Here is an 18,815-nt window from a genome sequence, read left to right as displayed (position 1 = left end):
AATACAGTGTTTCCACTTAAGTGTATTTTTCTACTATCTTTATGTAAAATATTCTGAGATACAAATGTTTCTATCAGAAAAATATCTGTTGAATGAAAATGTTAAAAACAATAAATAGCTTTAAATAGCTGGAAAGATACCAGATTAGTCTGTCTGTCCCATTTTTATGAGCATGTAGGGTTGATCTGGTTTGCCAAGTGACTGTTCAGACATTCACTCTCTGACAAGTCTGAGCTCTCAGGAGACACCTTTGGCTTTAATCTGGATTGTCTTGTGTATTCTCAGAACACTCAGCGCATCTCACACTAGTGAGGTGTGCATGGACAAAAACCCCATTCCTGCTGAAGGCTGAATGTGAATCAATAATACTTTCAGCACTAACCAAGTATCTGTCAAATTAATTAACTGACTTCCTAGCATTTGAATATATGACAGAAACATCCATCTTGTCAACTCTGTGTGACATTATACATTGCAGGAAGTAAGTCCTGTATTAAACTATATGATTCTGTGACAGAGAGAATGCACACTTCTGAATTCAGGTCAAAGAAGGTTTTAACTCCACTTTATTCTGCCAGTTTTAGGGGTTTTTTATTTATTCAAATATATCAATTATGCAAGTATTTCTTAAGCTTTAGTTTTGAACTACAAAAAGATACCTAGCACACTACACAATTTCATATTCTGGGTGTGAAAACTAGTTTATATTTAAATATATGATTAGAGTAGAAATATTCAAAAGTAAATCAAATAATGTGTTATAAATTAGGTTGAACTGACTAATGCCAATCTTCATATACAAGCCCATCTGAAAGCAATCTAGAATTCCTTTCTCCCCACTTTTTAAAACTCTTTGCCAGTGCCAAGATAAATGAATTTGGACTGAGTGAATAAACAGCTCCTTTCATAAAAATAACAGGAATGCTCAAAAATACCAACTTCATAGTTTGATATTATATATTTTCAACTGCAACAGATGAAATTGCTAATGTAATGTAAAAATTATAAAAATAATTTTGTAAATTGTGTTAAACTGAAGACAGAGTAGTAGTTCATCAATCGGAGTCAAAATCCATTTCTTTCCAGGATTTAGAGGCATTTCTTTTGTATTGTTCAAGTTCCTAAAAAGAAACATAAATACATATTAAGCTAATTTTCTCATTACTAAAAGTCTCCAGAAACTTCATGTATTTATTTAGCAAATGTATGTATGTACAAACACTTTTCACTGCAGAGAAGGTGTAGTGTATTTCTGTATTTAACAAAATTATCCTAAAACTGCTATGAATTTTGCCACAATTGCTGTCATGTACAGAGCTACATTTTGCTGTACTTTAGATCAGTAGAGTACTAGCAAGGTAGACAAATGACCTCATCTCAGTCAACTGGGAGCACTGAAGACTATAATAGGAGTTTCTGGCACAACTACAAACAACAGTTTCCTCTGCTGAATTTTATGTAGGGGTGTGTACTGTCAGGAGTAATTTCTAAAGATTTTTTCAGCAAAAAATCTTCATGCTAGCATTATGCTATGCTTGTTTTGTGGGTGCAAGTGTAGGGGGCAGAGATCAGATACACAAAGAAAAAATAATTGCAATTTAAATGTGCTTTCAATGTGATCTGAATGCTTTAAACATAATTAGTGCTAGCAACTTATCACAGATATCTCAACATTGGCATAAAGTGGGCTTAAATTTTTTTTTTTAAACCTTAATGCTTCTGTACTTCTGTGTTTCTGTAAATTCTTCATCTGTCAAATGGGGAAGATCACACCTAATCTCATAAAGGGATTGGGAAGAAAGACTTAACTGATGTTTGTGAGGCACTCAGATAAGATAACATTACCACACACTCTCAGAGAAAAAAAAAAATTAATACTTTTGTGTTCATTGAAGTATCTGAATGGCAGGTTGAAAAATAAGGTACATAAAGAATAAGGATGATGAAAAGAAATACTGAACAATTGAATTGAGACATCAGCAAAATAGTGCATGATCATGTAATTAAAGACAATACTACAATGTCTACAAACAAGAAGGAAAAATTAAGATTGGAGGAAAAGCCTTAATTGTTGCATTTCCTCTGTTCTGAGTGACTGATATGGCTTCAACTTTCCTTTTCATGCCGTTTCTTACTGGAAGTGCCCTCAATCTGGAACATGGTGAAAGCAACCAAGTACTGAAACACTAATTAAAAGTCTTAAGGACAAAAATTTTAGTAGAAAATTTAGTAACGTGCTCTAATAATGCTCTTTAATTTGGTTTAAAAATGAAATCTCTTTTACCCATTTGGACATGCTTTCATGTGAAAACAAGAAAGCTTGTTCTTGGCAGCTAAGTAAATATGCTAAATAACTTCCTCTCTTACGAAGACTAGCACATGTCCTCCTGTGGAGAAAATGAAAGGTGGTACTGCTCTGTTATGCAGGTTAAGGTAGGGGCCTGTTCTATTTGTCTGACCAAGGGCTCATGGCACAGTATAAAATCTTCTGTTTTGTGGAATGAGACTGAAATAGTCTCCTGAAGTTCAGCAATATGATCATGTCAGCAAACTATGCTGAAAGAATATGGCTCTCAGTTTGTTGGCCAGCACAGTCCCCATGTCAGCTGCAGATCTGACGTGGAGGTGACATTTGGTTGTGAATTGATTAGGTTTCTGCAATTTTAGGGGAAATTCAACTATTCTTCTTTGTGAGATATAGAATCTTGTAGAGTTTATGACTTTTTAAAGTCTTAACAGTTACATGTCTGTTCATTAAGATCTGCTTCCATGACTTGTTAGCTGACACCAAATGGCACCAGGCATCTACTTTTTTTGACCTTACTTCATGGCATGAGGCTTCAGCTAGAACTGGCAACAACCCTTGAAGTAATAGCTCTGTGTAACAAGGACCAGTCATTGTGCACTTTGGCACTGCATCATTTCTGAAGCACATGAGTAGAAGGCTCTCCAGGTCATTGAACTCAAGGTTGAGCTTTATCTGTTGCATCAATGAATGAACCTGCAGTCAAATGTCCAGATCAAAAGGTCCAAGCACCTATTTTGAGCATTAGCAGTGAAGGCATATCAGGAAACAAAGAAAAATCTTCAAAAAGACACCTTAGAGTACTTACATCTGTGTCAGAAAGCATTTCTAAAGGAAAGAGAACAGACATTCCCATGTGCCAGGCTCTCCCTGCCACAAACATTCAGAAGAAACTAAGGAACAAGACTTTCATGCTCCCCATAGATGCTCACTGATGCAGGTGTATGTAGCTCTAATCAGAAATATTATTTTAAAAGATCTCACTCTTATTCAGGTTATGTGAGTACCAAAAACCAAATTTAGGTGACCTGAAAGCACCAAAAGCCAAAAAGCTAACAGGGAAAGGATAGAGGGTGACAAGTTTGCTGTGTGGTTTATGTATGAAGAATTGACCAAAACCTAGACATTTAAGGCCTAATAACTATGCAGAATTATTTTTTTAAATCTTGAAAGCCCTGCAACAACCACAAAATTCCAGTAATTCCTGAAGAAAATTCCTGAAGAAAAAGTTAAGAATTACATTAGAGATATAAATTTCAAAAGGGTCCTGGTGTTGTATTCTCTCTCAGAGCTTAACTACAGGGAATGAAAATCAGCAAACAATTCCAACAGCACGATTTAATATAAACCTGTGCTATGTATGTCTATGGGGCAGGAACTAGGAAAAGAATTCTGAAGAGACATAGTTGAGAAAGAGAGATGTGCTCCATCTTGAAGGAAGGCACAGTGAGGAAAAGACAGCCTCAGAGAGCTTTCCAGAGCAAAAATGTTAAGAAAGTACATGAGAAAGTACAAAGATGGTACATCTCATAGTTAACTCTGAAAATATTAAGGAGGCAAAATAATCTGGTCTAAAAGAAAACAGTTATGTCAGAATGCTGATGAGCTGGACTCTAAACTTCTACAGCCAAACAGTATGTCAGATAAATTCTGGCTAACAGTACCTTGGAGTCAGCCAGGGACTTGCTTGATTTTTTTTTTTAAACTGTTTTCTTATTTTATACTCAAGAATTAGAATTCAATCTTTTACTCTGCTAGAATGCAGACAAATCCTTCAATCAGAATTACAAAGTTGGAAATGATTTATTTAAACTTTGTATTATTGCCACAGTTATCTCTAAATCTATTATGGTATTATCGAACAGTCCTGATGAGGACTGAGTCAGTCAGCTATTGCTGGCTCTTCTATCAGATGCAGTGACAGGGGCTGTGTTTTGCTTCCCTTGCTGGTTTTGTGCATCTTTTCCTTTTGAAGCTTATCTTTGAGATAAATAAGCAAACGGGCTGTCATCTGTAGTCCAAAGTAACATTAATTAACCGAAAGTAACCTAGAAAAATGGTAACATGAAAACATTCACTGTCATCACATGATACTTTTAATTCTGCATTAGGTCCAATGATTTCATTAGTAACACCTTGCATATTGACCATCTTAAAATACTGGTCCTCCTATGCAGTAGGTACCATGAGACTCTGTAAAGAATGTCAGACACATGAGGAATTCAAAAAGTTACTTAAAAATACGATTTTTGTGCTGCTTTCCATTGAACTGGAAAACTGAAGGACACTTCAAGAAACACTGAAACTAGAAAGTTCTTTTCTTTTAGATATATATTTCTAGCTTGCTGCAATTCAAATTCTTAGTATAAAACATTTTAATAATGTGCAAATAATCTTGTAAAAATTAAACTTCGTTATAAAAACTTAGGAAATAACAGCAGATAACAAAAGTAATTTTCTCTTTAATGCTCAAATCACTTGTAGTAGTACAACAAAAAGAAGCTATAATGGTTTGCAATGCCCTTGAACAGATTAAGATTCTAAAAGCCTGTCTCTTTTGTTTAAAAACAGAAAATTAATAATTTCCTGTATGATTTAATCAATACATACCAGTATCTTCTTTTGCAACACATTATTATATAGAAATAAGAAACCTAGTACACCATATAGTTATTTTGAGATATGTGGTGATACTGAGTATGTTTTTACTATAAATTCCAAACACAGTGTGCTTTACAAATTTTCATGATTTCTAAGACTGCTCTTGATGTGACAGAAATTCAGAACTGATACCTACATTAACAGGATATTGCAGGTAATGTGCAGGTTCAAAGCCTGCTGGGGATTTTTGAAATTGCTTTATTCTTTGGATAATCTTGGTTTGATTTTAACAGACCCATACCTATGAACATACCCATACCTATGAACATGAAAACTCTTCTATGCAGTACTGCTACTCAGCTAATGTTATATACTGTTAGCTATAAAGCAATCATTTAACCTTCACCTAGTTTGCCACAGAATTTTTCTATAAAATTAATTCCCCACTAATCTAGAGAAAGGCAGAAACACTTCAAACTTTTTAAGAAAAAATAGAAGACCCTTTCCCCATTAAAGGTCTTTCCTGTAATTCAGGGGTTAAGCCACATGTCATCAGTCTGTGGAACAATTCCATTCACTCTATTTAAGATACAATGTCCATATCCTGCAAATTCAAGTTAGAAATGTTATCATCTTTCCAGTTGAAATAAGTTTTGAAGGAGAAAGACAGAAGAGTCCTCACCACATACCTTGATATTGCTTCGTACACTTTGTTAGTCAACACTCAAATGAGAGTACAGAGTGAAGAAATAAGGAAATGACTGTCAAGAAAGCTTCAAAGTTTATTTTAGTGAGTTAATTTTAGAGTACAGTCTGAGGGAAATTTGAATTCTTAATTTCTAAAGAAACTCAGAGCCAAAACTTTGAGATCTAACAATGGTCTACTGGCTTAGTATCTTAACAATGGGGAAAAAACCTCACAACCAACTCCTAAGCTGAAATCTAAAGCTGAAATTATTTAAGGGCAAAAAGGGGAGGTATGAGTATATACTATTAGTTCAGCAGTGCTGATGGTTCTGGAATACCTGACTGTGAACAGCATTTAAAGAATTACCACACACCTGGTTTTTCTGAGCTCTCATGACATCAACTTCATACTCAGCATATTGACTATCCTGTGCAGGGTCCTTGGTATCTTGTAAATCAGAGCAACTCTAAAAGGAGAAAAGACAAAACCCCAAATTATAAAATTTATCTTCTTTTAATAAGAAAAAGCCACACTACAGAAATTAAAGTATTTGCTTTTAATACCAATATATTAAAAGCTTGCATTTATGGAACAATTCTGTGCTACAGGACACAGGTTAGTTAAAAAAAAAACTATCAGTAAAATGAAGAAAAAATAGAGTGCAGCTAGATTCTAAAGGGTAGAAAATATTCTTATGTGGTGGTTGGTTATTATTCTTGAGCATCAAAATGAAAATATCCTTTCTGGTCTATGACTTTAGGGCACAGTTGAGGTTGCCCTTGATAAACCATTTAATACTCATTATTAGAATTCAGTCCTGTTATCAGAAGCATTACTTCAATAGCCAAGAAACTGATTGCTATCTTTGCCAAATACCTGCATTTTCATTTCTTAGCCTTGAGTAAACTATAACTTGAATTCCAAAGAAGCAAATACACTAATAGTAAGGAAAACTATCAAATGAGGAGGGGTTTTTTAGATGTTGTCCTGCACACTTCTCCTTAATCATATCAAATGGAAAGTAGCAAGAAGGCAATAATACCAGTGATGGAATAAAATAAAGCAGAATTCTACTTCCTAGGTGAGGCAATGGAAAAAGAGTGTTACAAAGCATAAAAATAGCTTCAAAGTTTAAAGCCTGCTGTGGACCAAAACAGGAGATTGTGAATCTATTTGGCAAATGTTTAAATCTTTAATTAGACTGATAACACTGATGAACAGCCATTGAGCTTGCCAAATGAGAACTGTATTCATTTCTCCAGCTGTTTCAGGGGGAGTTCAGGGGGTACTTGGAGGGGTGGGTGCAGGAGGAAACATTTGTTTATTGTGTTTTTAAAGGCTATGAGGAAAAATAACATGAAAATTAACACTTCTCTATAGTTTCTAAGAAGTTTAGTCTTTATCATGTTGGGGCATTTTATACTGAGAACAGCATCTTTCATGATTTCTAAATGTGGAAAGGTGACTGAAGATGTAGAAGCACTACTACATACAAGCCTTTATCTTATAAAAATGTATTAAAGAGAATTGCTAAGTGAGACTGAAATTCCAGTCAGTGGACTTGAACGACAAAAAGGAGCAGGGATATTGCTGCTATTCTGTGAGAAAAGCAGCAGTATGCATGGCATATACATCCCTACCTTGGGAGGAAATGTTTTCTCAAATACTTTTTTCCATAGTTCCAAAGGCGTGTTGGCACGCATCTTTCCAAGATCACTGTCAGAGGCAGGTGGTGGTCCTGAGGATCACAGCACACATAAGACAAGTGTGTTGTCATAACAACATAAATCACAGAATAATTTTGCATAATGAACCATCTAATTTAGTATTTTACCTTCTACACTGACAAGCTGCAACAAGTTTGAAAAAACCATTGATCTCCTACCATGAAATGGGCTGAGAGGTTCTATATATTTTATTTTCTTTCAGATCTAAGCTTATTGGTACTTTACTATTTTACATAGTCCAGAGACTTTATTAAACTACCTAACAAACCTGCACAAATAATTCTCAGTAATATACTGAATCATGATTTTAAAATCTATAAGCTATTACGTTTAGTACTCTGTTAAAACTGATACTGATGTGCTGTAATTTATCAATTTGCTTAAAATTTTTTTCTTGTTTTCAAAAGAATCAAGCAACAAACAATGAACAGGAAATGTTCTAACCTATTTGGCTCATGGAATCCAGGCCTGCTGGTATAAAGAGTGGTTTGCTGGGATCCACTGATACAGACTTGCTAAACAGAAAAAAAGAAAATGTATCAAGCGAGCATTTAGCAATCAACAAAAAACCAACACTATTCTAGCCAAGACTAGAGTCTTACTGGGGTTTGCATATAAATCATGTAAATAAAATAGTGCTCAATTCCAGTGTTAACCACATTTTTCATTCATCGGTTTGAGGATCAAAACTAAGGAGTTATCACTGTTCTTAGCACAGATAGGCAGCTTAGTCACAGAAGTCCAAGTCCATGAACAAAATCTTTCAGAGATAATATTTTAAAAAAATTTTTCTATGATTAAAATATTTTTATTAACTAATTTTATGTTCTGAGCAAGACATTTAATAGTTGAACAATAACGTTACCTTTTATCGTAGCCAAATGCCAAGTGATTAATAAAAGCACGGGCTTTCAGTAGGAGAGCCTCAGATTTACTGGTAAACTAAATGAATCAGAAAACAAAATATACATTAGGAACTTCCATCATAGGTATATTGTATTTTCCCATCTACAAAGAGGATAGAGCCTTTCTAATTAATACCTGACCCCAATAAATTTGGTATATGTTCACTGAACTGACTAGAATAAAAATCTCACATTCCCTTTCAAAAACATGAATGTATTTGTTACTGAATATCACAAAACATTAAAAAGTAGAAAAAATAAAGATTAAAGATTAGTTTTTAAAATACTGATTCAAAACTTTTGAAATATGCACATTATGAGACACAAGTCTTTTCCCCAAGACTAATGAGTTAAGATTATAAATTGCATTAAATATTATCGAAAACACAATAAATATTTAGAAATTTAATTAATAACTATTTAATCGTCATAAAAACAGCTTAAAACTGGCAGAATGGTACAGATTTATATGAAAGCAATTTTCAGAATATATTCTCAAACTACATGCTTCTTCTTGTCTCAGGGCTTTTGTATCCTAACAGATTCATGTCTTTGAGAAAGAAGTCAGATCTGTGCTGTGAGAAATTAGGTTTCTCCCTCTCATTTCAATGACAATCAGGATTAAGCAGACAAAGAGATTTATATTCTATTTTTTAATTACAATAATGCTTAAATACTAAAAAAAACCCAACCAAGACAGTTGTACTCTCAGTTAACAAAAGACAAATTCATGTGTCAGAGTGAAAAAAGCTTTACATGGATGCAAAAGGACATGCTGGGATTATAAGTATTCAAAGTAAACATAAGTTGTTTTGATAATCACTAAGCTACTATTTAATATTATTTATTACATACATGATGGTTGATACAATTAGACCCATCTTCTGATGCACAGTAAGCCCAAGATGCAAAGATGCAGTGTTTTTGGACTGTGAATCTCAGCATGCATGTTTCTCTCTTTACTCAGAGAATGATCTGACAAACTAAAATAAATAATTTTCCTCATGTAGGCATCTTTCTACCCACTTTTTAAGGAAGCTCTTGTCCTTCTTCAACACCCTAAATGTAGTAATCTGGTATACGTAAACTACTGTGAAAATGAGCCAATGATTTTAAATTTACGAAAGCTCGGTCACTTGATGTAAGTTCATGCTTCTACCAAAAGGCTCAGTTCTCTAATTCAATCTAAGACAATCACTTTTGCCCATTCTCCTTTCTTGTACCAAAAAAAGAATTGCCCAAGATGCAGTAAACTCAGTGCAGGAACTAAGGTGGCTAACAGGTAGCTATTTTCATTCAGTGCTTGTGATACTGGGAATTGTGTAGTTTGTTTGCTCACAAGGCACGTCCATCCATCCCCTGCCAGTACAGTGACTTTTCAACAGATAGCCTCATGAAGAAAGCTACTGTAAAACCAATGAAATCCCATTTTCTCTAGGAGTTTTATAGTATGATTTTAAAAATTATTGTTTTGTAACAGAAATATTGTTCATCTTCTCTATTCTTAAATAGAAAGTGAAAATACATACCACTAATGAGGCTCCATAATAATGTGAAACAAATCGAAGTGTCTTGCTTATAATTTTTCTCATTTCAGAGTCAAACTCCTGAAAAAGTTGATAGTGGAACACAGATGTAAGAAAAAACCCCAAAATACGACAGTTAAAACTTTTCTTTTTTTTATATAAACTGCAGTGCACTTAAGCTACAATATATAAGGCTTTCAGCTGTCAGCATAATTATATCTTAAGACAGAATCAGTAACAGCCTACTCTAAAAAGAAATGTCACAATTTCTCTTTGTTTCTTTTTTACAGATGAAGCCTAATTCAGGCAATATGTTAGTCCAGGAAAAGTTTTTAAATTGAGAATGCACATTTAAGTTTCAATTTATTTGTTTGATATTATTTTAAATTTTTATCAGTAGAAATGTTGCCTACTAGAAGATTTTTTTTCTTTTTGTGAAAATATTTAAGTAAATCTTTGGGTATAGGCTGTCTAAATTCTAATACCCGCAAGATTTGAAAAGTGCATCAAAATACCCTTTCATCCATGTCTGTTTCATTTAAGATCATACAGATGGCATTCCCTGGATAAAATGGATGAAAATTTGGTCCCAGTGATGCCTGCAGGAGTCAATCCATACACCCCCAAAGGAATCAGGCTGGCATTTTGTCCTTATTACATGAGAGCCATTTAAGGGGGTCATGGCTCAGCATAAAGCTTTGCTATGAAAGAAGGCAAGTCCCTTATTAATAAAGAAGTCAGTAACTCAGAGAGTCAGCCAGGTATCAAATGCACTGTGTAGCCATCCAGAGAAGCACAGGCTGCCAGCACAACTGCTAAAAATCAAATATACTGTCCCGGTTTCTCATGATCAAGTGCAGTGAGTATGCATTTGTTAGGGATTTTTATGGCCTGGGAGACAATCCAGCAGTACTATGACACTTCTTTCCTCCCCTCCATAAAAGATGCAATTCCTCACTTGTCTTTAGAAACTTAGGAAGTACTTTAAAAGAAGTTCCAGACTGAAGCTGCCAGAACTACAAAAAAAAATCTGATCAGCTGACTTGAGATACACCCCTCTTGCACTGCCATAAACTTACAGCTGCTGTCACAAGGGACACGTGGAGCTGGATTTCTCTCATTATAAAAGGAAATGACCCACATGGTGTTTTCTTGTTGAGACACATGTTGCTGCAGACCAAAAAGGGAAGCATTTTCTATCTACATCTCAAAAATCATCAGTTTGGGAGTGTTTAGTGAAGGAATGACAGTAGCCCTTCCTTAATGTTGTTGGATGGAAAGATTTTATTTTTTTTTTTTTTTTTAGTGGTAGAAGACTGGCTTTCCACACTTTAGTTCAAAAGATTAGTATTATATTAGTAAAATTTTAGTATACAGACTATTTAGTGGGAATAATTTAATTATTAAAAAGGTACTTAAGTATTACTTACATGAAAAATATCATATTTGCTTCCAATTATCACCAAGGGTATTGGAAAAGGGTCAACTAATGCACTGTCCTGTTAAAAAGGTATAGGACAGTTAAGCGCCGTAAACAAACTGTAGAAGATTGCAACTCTTAAAGCAACTGAAAGAGGTTAAAATAAATTCTCAGAAGACAAGGTTTTCCACACCTTAAGGTAGAGGAATCAACTTTATTGCAATATCCATATTATATTCTACCATCTTCCCATTTTCTTCCTAAATGGTCAGGAAGTAATCCCTCTGAGCAGTTAGAACACTTACTGGAATTAAAGGGCTTTTACACTCTATATTACATTATTAGATGGGAAAGGAAGAGAGGAAAAACCTCATGTATTCACTGGATTAGTAGAACTGGATTTTTGATACAATGACATTCTTTGGCTAAAATGTAAATGAATGCAGACAAAATCTCAAGAAAAATAAATTGAATTATTTGCTTGTGTCACACATTTGTCCTGCCCACATCCTGTTTTCCAAACACTTAAACAATATTTAATGTGAATTTCAAATGTTTGATATCAGCGCAAAGAGGAAACATCATCCAACAATCTTGAAAATGTGAATCAGTATCAATGGAGGAAAACAGGTCTGAGAATGCAGACTTATGTGCTAAATAGCTAATGTGGGATAAAAATTTAAATAAGTGAATTACAAGAATTCTCAAGTGATCTGGAAGGGTTTGCTCTAGTCCGTAAGAAATGAGACAATCCCCTTGTGTGTTCAAGCAATTATTTATTCAAGCTGCTTTGGCTGCAGCAGTGCAAGAAAGATGAGTTGTAGCAGAGTCTGGTCCAAGTGCTCCCTCCTAACCCCAGGTATCTCACAGACAGGTTAAATGACAGAATGTTGACAGAAGCTGTACATACTGAAAATCCTCTGCTTGGAGAGGAGAAATAATGACTTCACTCATACACTGTCAGAGAAAAAGCTTTAAGCAAAACTACCACAACTTAAAAAGAGTATATAGAACATAAAACTGAAAAAAAAAAGTTTTCATTTCATAACTAAGAGGAAAAATTTGCAACAACAGCAGAAACCTTAAAACTAGTACGTTGAACCCTATTCATGTTTTGACTGTGGAATTTATTTTTGACTGTGGAGTAGTTTAGATGCATTCAGCCTTTTTAAACAGGGTCTGCAATTGATATGTTTTATCATCATAGCAAATAATTCTTTAGCCAGGCCGATGAATATATCTTAATCCTTAAAGATATAAGTATTTAATTGATTCCTTTTTATAATAAAAATATGTTTAGCCATTAAAAGGCACATAAAGATCTCCATAAACTATAATTTAATTTGACTATAAAAGACAGTATTTTCTTCTAATAAACTGACACAATTTTTCTTTGAACAATGATGAAAGTAAGAAGAGAACCAAACAGTAATATAATATTTTATTTGCATTATTGATGTTTTTGATAATGGAAGATAAACAGAAATTTTAGTTCAGAAGATATAATTGTGCTTCCTACAATGCAAGAATAACAAGTTTTCTTAACAAATAATAGCATTATTATTTTTCTTTATTGCAATAATCTTGCAATTTTCTGATATGTAAAGCCCTATATGAAACTAGATTGTGGTCATAATTTATTGCCATTTATTTGTGCATGTAGGTGTTATCTTTTTGTAAATTACCTTCTCTAAAAGTAAAAACCAAAGTAATCCCAATATCAAACTGCATACGCTAACTCTATGGAGTGCTGCATATCTTGCTTTCTCATATCTTTTGAGTTACTTTTAAATTTCTGAGCTCTACAAGCACTTGCTGTGTTGAAGCATTTTATAGAAGTTACAGTAACTAGATTTACATGCCAGGTCTTTGAATTGTTGAATAGTTATTTATGCATTATATACACACAACATTTGCAGAGGTTTAATGCACAATGACTTTTCCTTTCTATTGCGCATAATCTAGTTTAGCTTTTCCAAAGATTTAGTTAGCAATTATGTTTAAAGGAATGATGTTAACATTTCTGAAACTTTATAATTTAATTAGTTGTCAGATTATCAAAAGGCATTGAGTTTGTGATAGACATTTAAATAAATGCAAAGTATATAGTCATGTTGATGGCTGTTATAACTATATTCTTTGCTTAAATTTGTACCTTCAGCTAGTCTCTTGCTAGATGACTTTTGTACATTCTAGTTTTCATCTTCATTTTTAAAAGATGAGGGGGAAAAAAAGCAAACTGCTACTCTAAAACTATTTCTTTTGATTGGTGTAACATGCCATAACAATCACATTAGATATCTAACAAAAAGATATAAGAAACCTTCTTTCCTTGTTTCTGCTCTTATTGAATTTTTATTAAATTGCTATAATTTTCCAGTGAACAGGTTCATCTACATCAAATGGATTTTCAGTCATGCATAAAAATCTAAAAGAGTTGTTTATGATTTTCTAAAGCATTATCTTTAACTGTATAAAGGCCTGTGACATCTGGAGAAAATATTAGAAGTAACTTACAGGGTGATCCCTCTGCAGATTGTTCCACATTCTCTGTTTAATTTCAGCAGCTACTTCAGGGTTTGTCTTTTCTAGTTTGGTTAAAATTTTGTTCACATGGTTCCTGGTGACCTGCAGAAGGCTCTCCATAGTAGTCCAGAGTTCATTAGGTTTGGAGAGATCCAACACCAGAACTACAGCAAATGACCTATGAAATAGGCATTATTTGGTCACATATTTAGCACATGAGGCAGTCAGCGTTTTCATACAAAACCACACCTGTACTGCAAATGTGAACATCTACCTTCTGAGACTGAATTAAATGTGATAGCAAAGCAAGATGGCTTTTAGGGATATTCTGCACTCTGAAGAAACCTTTCCCTTGTCTCTTGTTCAGAGTTACTATTTTGAAAACTTTCAGTAAGGCATTGTTTTTGGGGGCTGTCTTCAAACAGTAAAATATGCAAATCAGCCCTGTAGTTCTCTCCTGTATGACTCAAGATTTCTGCTGTTATGTACCCCTGCCATCTCCTAAGTCTCCAACCCCAGACCAAGCAATGTTAGCCAATGGCTAGGATCTTTCCTAACTATTACCTGTATTCCCTGTATACCTGGGAAAGTTCCCTACTTTCATTATTCTTTTCTAGTATGAAATGAAGAAAACCTGGTTAAGGACAATATTCTGTGTCATGGACTGTGACAGTTTGTTGGAACCTTGAATGGATGCCTGAGAAAAGTCTTCTGAAAGACAAAATAGTACTCATGACATCCTTAGCTACTACCAGACTTCTAAAGGTGGATTGTTGATGAGAAAGCTTTTATATCTGAAGTCCTCTTGGAAAAAAACCCTGCCTCCCAAAACACCAGCTGCATTTAAGTGCACCTGTAAAGATCACTGCAAATGCAGTAATCTGAACGGATGCCATCATTCTATCCCATTCTAGCCTGACTTGAAAAAGGGGATTCCAGACCAGAGTGGTATTACAAAAGCTACAAAGCAAACTGAGCGTTCAATTTCATTTTAAAATGCTGTGGGGAAGAAAAATCTGGTGAAAAGTCTCTTGATGAAACTAGATATAATTTATGGAACTTTTAAATAAGCAAATTGCTTGAGTACAATGATGAGAAAACCAGCAAAATGCACTTGTATTTGTTGAAATAGTAGAATTTTTACTGGCATGTTAAAATATTGCCTTGTGAACAGAAGTTAATTGTTCTTACAGAACATTGCTATCCCAGCAAACAATCTTAAGATTCTCCAAATCAGAAATCTCCCTTATCAGTAAAAAAGGAAGAAAAGACTGATGGAAGTAGAGTTCAATTAATTTAATTTAGCCAGGGGCTGAAAAATTAGACTTAATTTTTTCTCTCCCAAACTCTTCTAGAGACAAAGAGCTTCACATGCCATATTCTCCCTGTCATAGTCTCTCAGCAAATAATGGCATTATCTCAGTAGTCAAAACAGAAGCAAATATACCTGATAAAAATGATATCCCTCCTTTTTCTTCCCCACAGAAGTTAAAGCTCAATACCAATGAAATAAAGCAATACATCATAATACAAAACTTATCTTTTTACCCTTTTCTCCCCTTTCAACTCTCATTTTCCTTAATAAAAAAACATAAAAAGCACCCCCTATCACCTTGTCACTTCCTCATGCAATTTTTCATGCATTTCTTCTTATGCTATCTATTAATTTAATGGAATTTTTTAAAGTACATTCTCTTAATTTGATCAAAAATTCTGTTTCCTTTTGTTTTCAAATAATTTCAATTGCTCTGGTTCCTCCTGGAAACATCATCTCTCTGCTGGGAAATTCCCAAAAATCCAGAGATATTTTTTGTCACAGTTTTTGGCCTTGTTTTTCACCCTAAAATATCAGTCACAGAATGAGCATCTATGTGTGCACATGGAAGTAGGAATTAAGATTTTATTTTTCATGTCTCCAAACTGTTTTTTTGCTCTTCACTGAGCATAAAGATATTATGTCTTATCTTTTTTCTGTATTTCTTGTTCTATCTACTTAAGACCAAGCTACTTCCTCCATGTTTTGTTGAGATTACTTAGAACTTATTTAGGAGAGAAGCATGAAAAGGAAGACCAAAGCAAAACATCGTGGTATTACAGTGATTCTTAGCAAAACCCCATAAATGTTCTATCTTACACTTTGAAAGAGGTTTTCACAAAAAAAAAAAAAAGTCTAGACATTACTAATGTTTGAAGGAAAGCTCAAATAACTCTGGAATTGTAATATTTACACTTACCTTATGTTGTGGACAGTGATTGGTATTCGAATGAGTTCCACTAATGAGGTTCCACCACCTAATTCCCAAAAATGAGCTACATCTTTAGGCTGCAAAAGAGTTTCTTTATGTTATTTTTAGGTGTGTGTATATATGTATAAAGATATGGTAAATTATACTTTATACTCACTGTATTATGTCTCCTTGCTCTTCTTCCAAAAGTATATTCCAAGGCTAACGTTGGCTTTGGAGACTCTTCCCTAAAGGAAAAGTAACTGAATTTTGTCAAGATCTTCTAAAGAAAGGAAGTTAATTCTATAGCTCCTAAATTGTGTTTATCAGTCAGTTCAGAATTTGGCTTAGAGACAGCAGTACATAGAAGACACTTTTAGACAGGAGGTGTCAGGTACTGAGGACAGGAGAAGCAGCAGCACCAGCCCAAAGAAATGAGTAATTTCAGCTAACACTGGAGAAGGACTGAAAGTATCACCTGAGAGGTTATAATGAAGGGAAATAAGTTCATTCCTCAGTGATCAACCAGTCACAGAACACATCTTCATACATGCATTATGAATTATCACACAATATGACTGGTTTTTAATCTACAGCTGAAAACTGCTTTAAAATATTTAACACATACCTCTCAAGGCATCTCAGTATGATAGTGGTCTTTCCCTGGTAATTAAAAACAAAGAGGAACTCTACTGTACTGTCTTTAAAGCATGAAGTTGTATCACTAAGTCAAGTTCATTTAACATTCCAGTAATAAAGTACCAGAAAACTGCAAATGCATGTAACTGCTTGCAGCCTTACAGTGGAAACTCAAGTCCAAATTTCAATCAGAATCAAGTTACTCTACCATTATTATAAGTATAAACTAATAGACATGACAAATATAGTAATAAGAACAATGTACTTAAAACAGACATTAGTGATCAATTAGACCGCTGTAGAATGAGACCATAAGATATTATGTCTTTAAAATTAAGTGAACCTTAACATCTGAAAATATGAGATGCTTTCCCTGACACAAATTATGTTTGAAAAGTGTAGAATTGTACAGTATTTAGATTACCCCATTTTTGTTTCCCATAAATAATATTGATTTTTCCCAAACTTCCCCTGGCTTGACATCATCATCATCATCAGGATTTTCTCTCTTCTCCACTTCAGCTATAGCAAGATCCCATAAAGTATCACTGATTGGAAGAAAACAAAGGAAGAAGAGAATAATTAGAGAAAACACACACCTTAGGCCCTAATTCCTGAAAATATCTAAATTAAGGTTATTGTGGTGTACATGATTATTATAATTTCACATCACCGGCTCTCTGCTTGTCGAAATACTTCTAACCAGACCAGCTGAGGTGACATTCCTCAATAACCCCAGCAGCCACTTGCGGCACGTACTTAGCACGTACCAGCTGTACAGCGGGAGGCTTTTTTGGAGTATATTTAATCACAGAACCACAAAATCAATCAGGTCGGAAAAGACCCCTGAGATCATCCAGTCCACCCTATGACCAAACACCACCAGACCGTCACGTCTAGTGGTGTCACGTCCAGGCTTTCCTTGGCGCACCTCCAGGGACGGTCACTGGAGCCCTTCCCCGGGCAGCCCACTGCGGTACCCAGACACCTTTCGGAGGCTGCGTGGCGTGCCAGGCTTTCCAGCCTCTGGGGCCGGGCAGGGCTCGGAGGGCTCGGGAAAGCTCCAGACCTGCGCTAGGTGTGCCGGAGAGCTGCTGTCCCCCGTGCTCAGGGCCGCCCGCGGTCCCCTGCAGACCCCGGTTTTGTGGGGTCCCTCACAGAAGCAACCGGACAAGGGCCAAGCGTGCCCCGCCTGCCCTCGGCCCCGCTCGCTTTAGGGCTAGAGGCCTGAAAGGCCCGTTTTAGCACTCCTTCCCTCCCTCCCGCTTCCAGGCTGTCCTCCCCGGCCGCCGGCCCCGTCCCACAGCGCAGCAGGAGCGATCCATGGTCTCCGGCCCGGGCACGGCTCCCGGTACCTGGCCTTGGGCATCGCTGCGCGGGCCGCGGGCCCGGCTGCCTGTGGCCATGGGAACGGCGCGGGGCACGCCGGGAGCTGTAGTTCCGCGGGGGGAGGCCCTCACAGGGAGGGGCCGTGTGGCGGCCCCGGCCGGGTCTCGCCCGGTGTCCTCGTCGTGGGACCCGCGGCTGCCGGTGTGTTCGGGTTTCCCGAGCACCGTGCCAGTGCGAGGGCGCTCGGAGGATCTCAACTATACCCGCTCTTGTGAGGGGACAAAATACTGCAGCTGTGCAGGAAGCCAGGGATAAGTAAACAACACCTCCGGGAGTTTTATTTGACCTCGGCTCCTGATAAACTCATGGTCCATAGTGAGCTTTGTTACCGGCGGGGGGAGTGAAACGAGGCCTCAGTAGTTCCCGCTCCCTATGAACTGCTGTGTAACACACTGTAAGTGTAGTTGTTTTACAAAAATTATTGTGTAATTATTTTATTGTCCAGCGGAGGGCAACGAGGGTGGGCGAGGGACTGGAGCATCTCTCTTAGGAGGAAAGGCTGAGGGAGCTGGGCCTGTTCAGCCTCGAGGAGACGGGACTGAGAGGGAACATCACCGATGTCTGTCAGTGTGTGCAGGGAGGGGTCAGAGGATGAGCCAGGCTGTCAGTGCTGCTGAGCAAAAGGACGAGAGGCAATGGGCAGAAAGCAGAAGCCAGGCTCTGTCAGTGCTGCTGAGCAAAAGGACAAGAGGCAATGGGCAGAAAGCAGAAGCCAGGCTCTGTCAGTGCTGCTGAGCAAAAGGACAAGAGGCAATGGGCAGAAACTGCTGCACAGGAAGTTCCGCCTGAACATGACAAAGAACTTCTTTACTGTGCAGGTGACTGAGCACTGGAACAGATAGTGCAGAGGGGCTGTGGAGTCTC

General features: G+C 36.3%; 1 protein-coding gene across 1 annotated transcript; it reads right to left on the bottom strand.

Annotated features, from left to right (window-relative positions):
- Nucleotides 1–575: 575 nt before the first annotated feature.
- Nucleotides 576–17,989, bottom strand: DYNC2LI1 (dynein cytoplasmic 2 light intermediate chain 1). Its single transcript, XM_030946473.1, has 13 exons — nucleotides 17,918–17,989; nucleotides 16,987–17,110; nucleotides 16,552–16,586; nucleotides 16,102–16,171; nucleotides 15,933–16,021; nucleotides 13,690–13,876; nucleotides 11,183–11,251; nucleotides 9,756–9,833; nucleotides 8,187–8,263; nucleotides 7,766–7,836; nucleotides 7,235–7,332; nucleotides 5,968–6,060; nucleotides 576–1,121 (listed from the first exon to the last, which is right to left on the bottom strand). The coding sequence occupies exons 1-13, from the start codon at nucleotides 17,929–17,931 to the stop codon at nucleotides 1,056–1,058; spliced, it is 1,071 nt and encodes a 356-aa protein (XP_030802333.1). The 5' UTR covers nucleotides 17,932–17,989; the 3' UTR covers nucleotides 576–1,055.
- Between the last annotated feature and the right edge of the window lie 826 nt (nucleotides 17,990–18,815).

Source organism: Camarhynchus parvulus, chromosome 3 (assembly GCF_901933205.1).
Source record: "Camarhynchus parvulus chromosome 3, STF_HiC, whole genome shotgun sequence".
Classification (NCBI taxonomy): domain Eukaryota; kingdom Metazoa; phylum Chordata; class Aves; order Passeriformes; family Thraupidae; genus Camarhynchus; species Camarhynchus parvulus.
This window is presented reverse-complemented; position numbering and strand designations above follow the sequence as displayed.

Coding starts and splice junctions, on each gene's coding strand:
- DYNC2LI1 (XM_030946473.1), bottom strand. Junction 13,877..15,932: donor ATCACTGTCCACAACATAAG/GTAAGTGTAAAT, acceptor CCTATTTCATAG/GTCATTTGCTGTAGTTCTGG. Junction 8,264..9,755: donor ATTATGGAGCCTCATTAGTG/GTATGTATTTTC, acceptor TGATTCATTTAG/TTTACCAGTAAATCTGAGGC.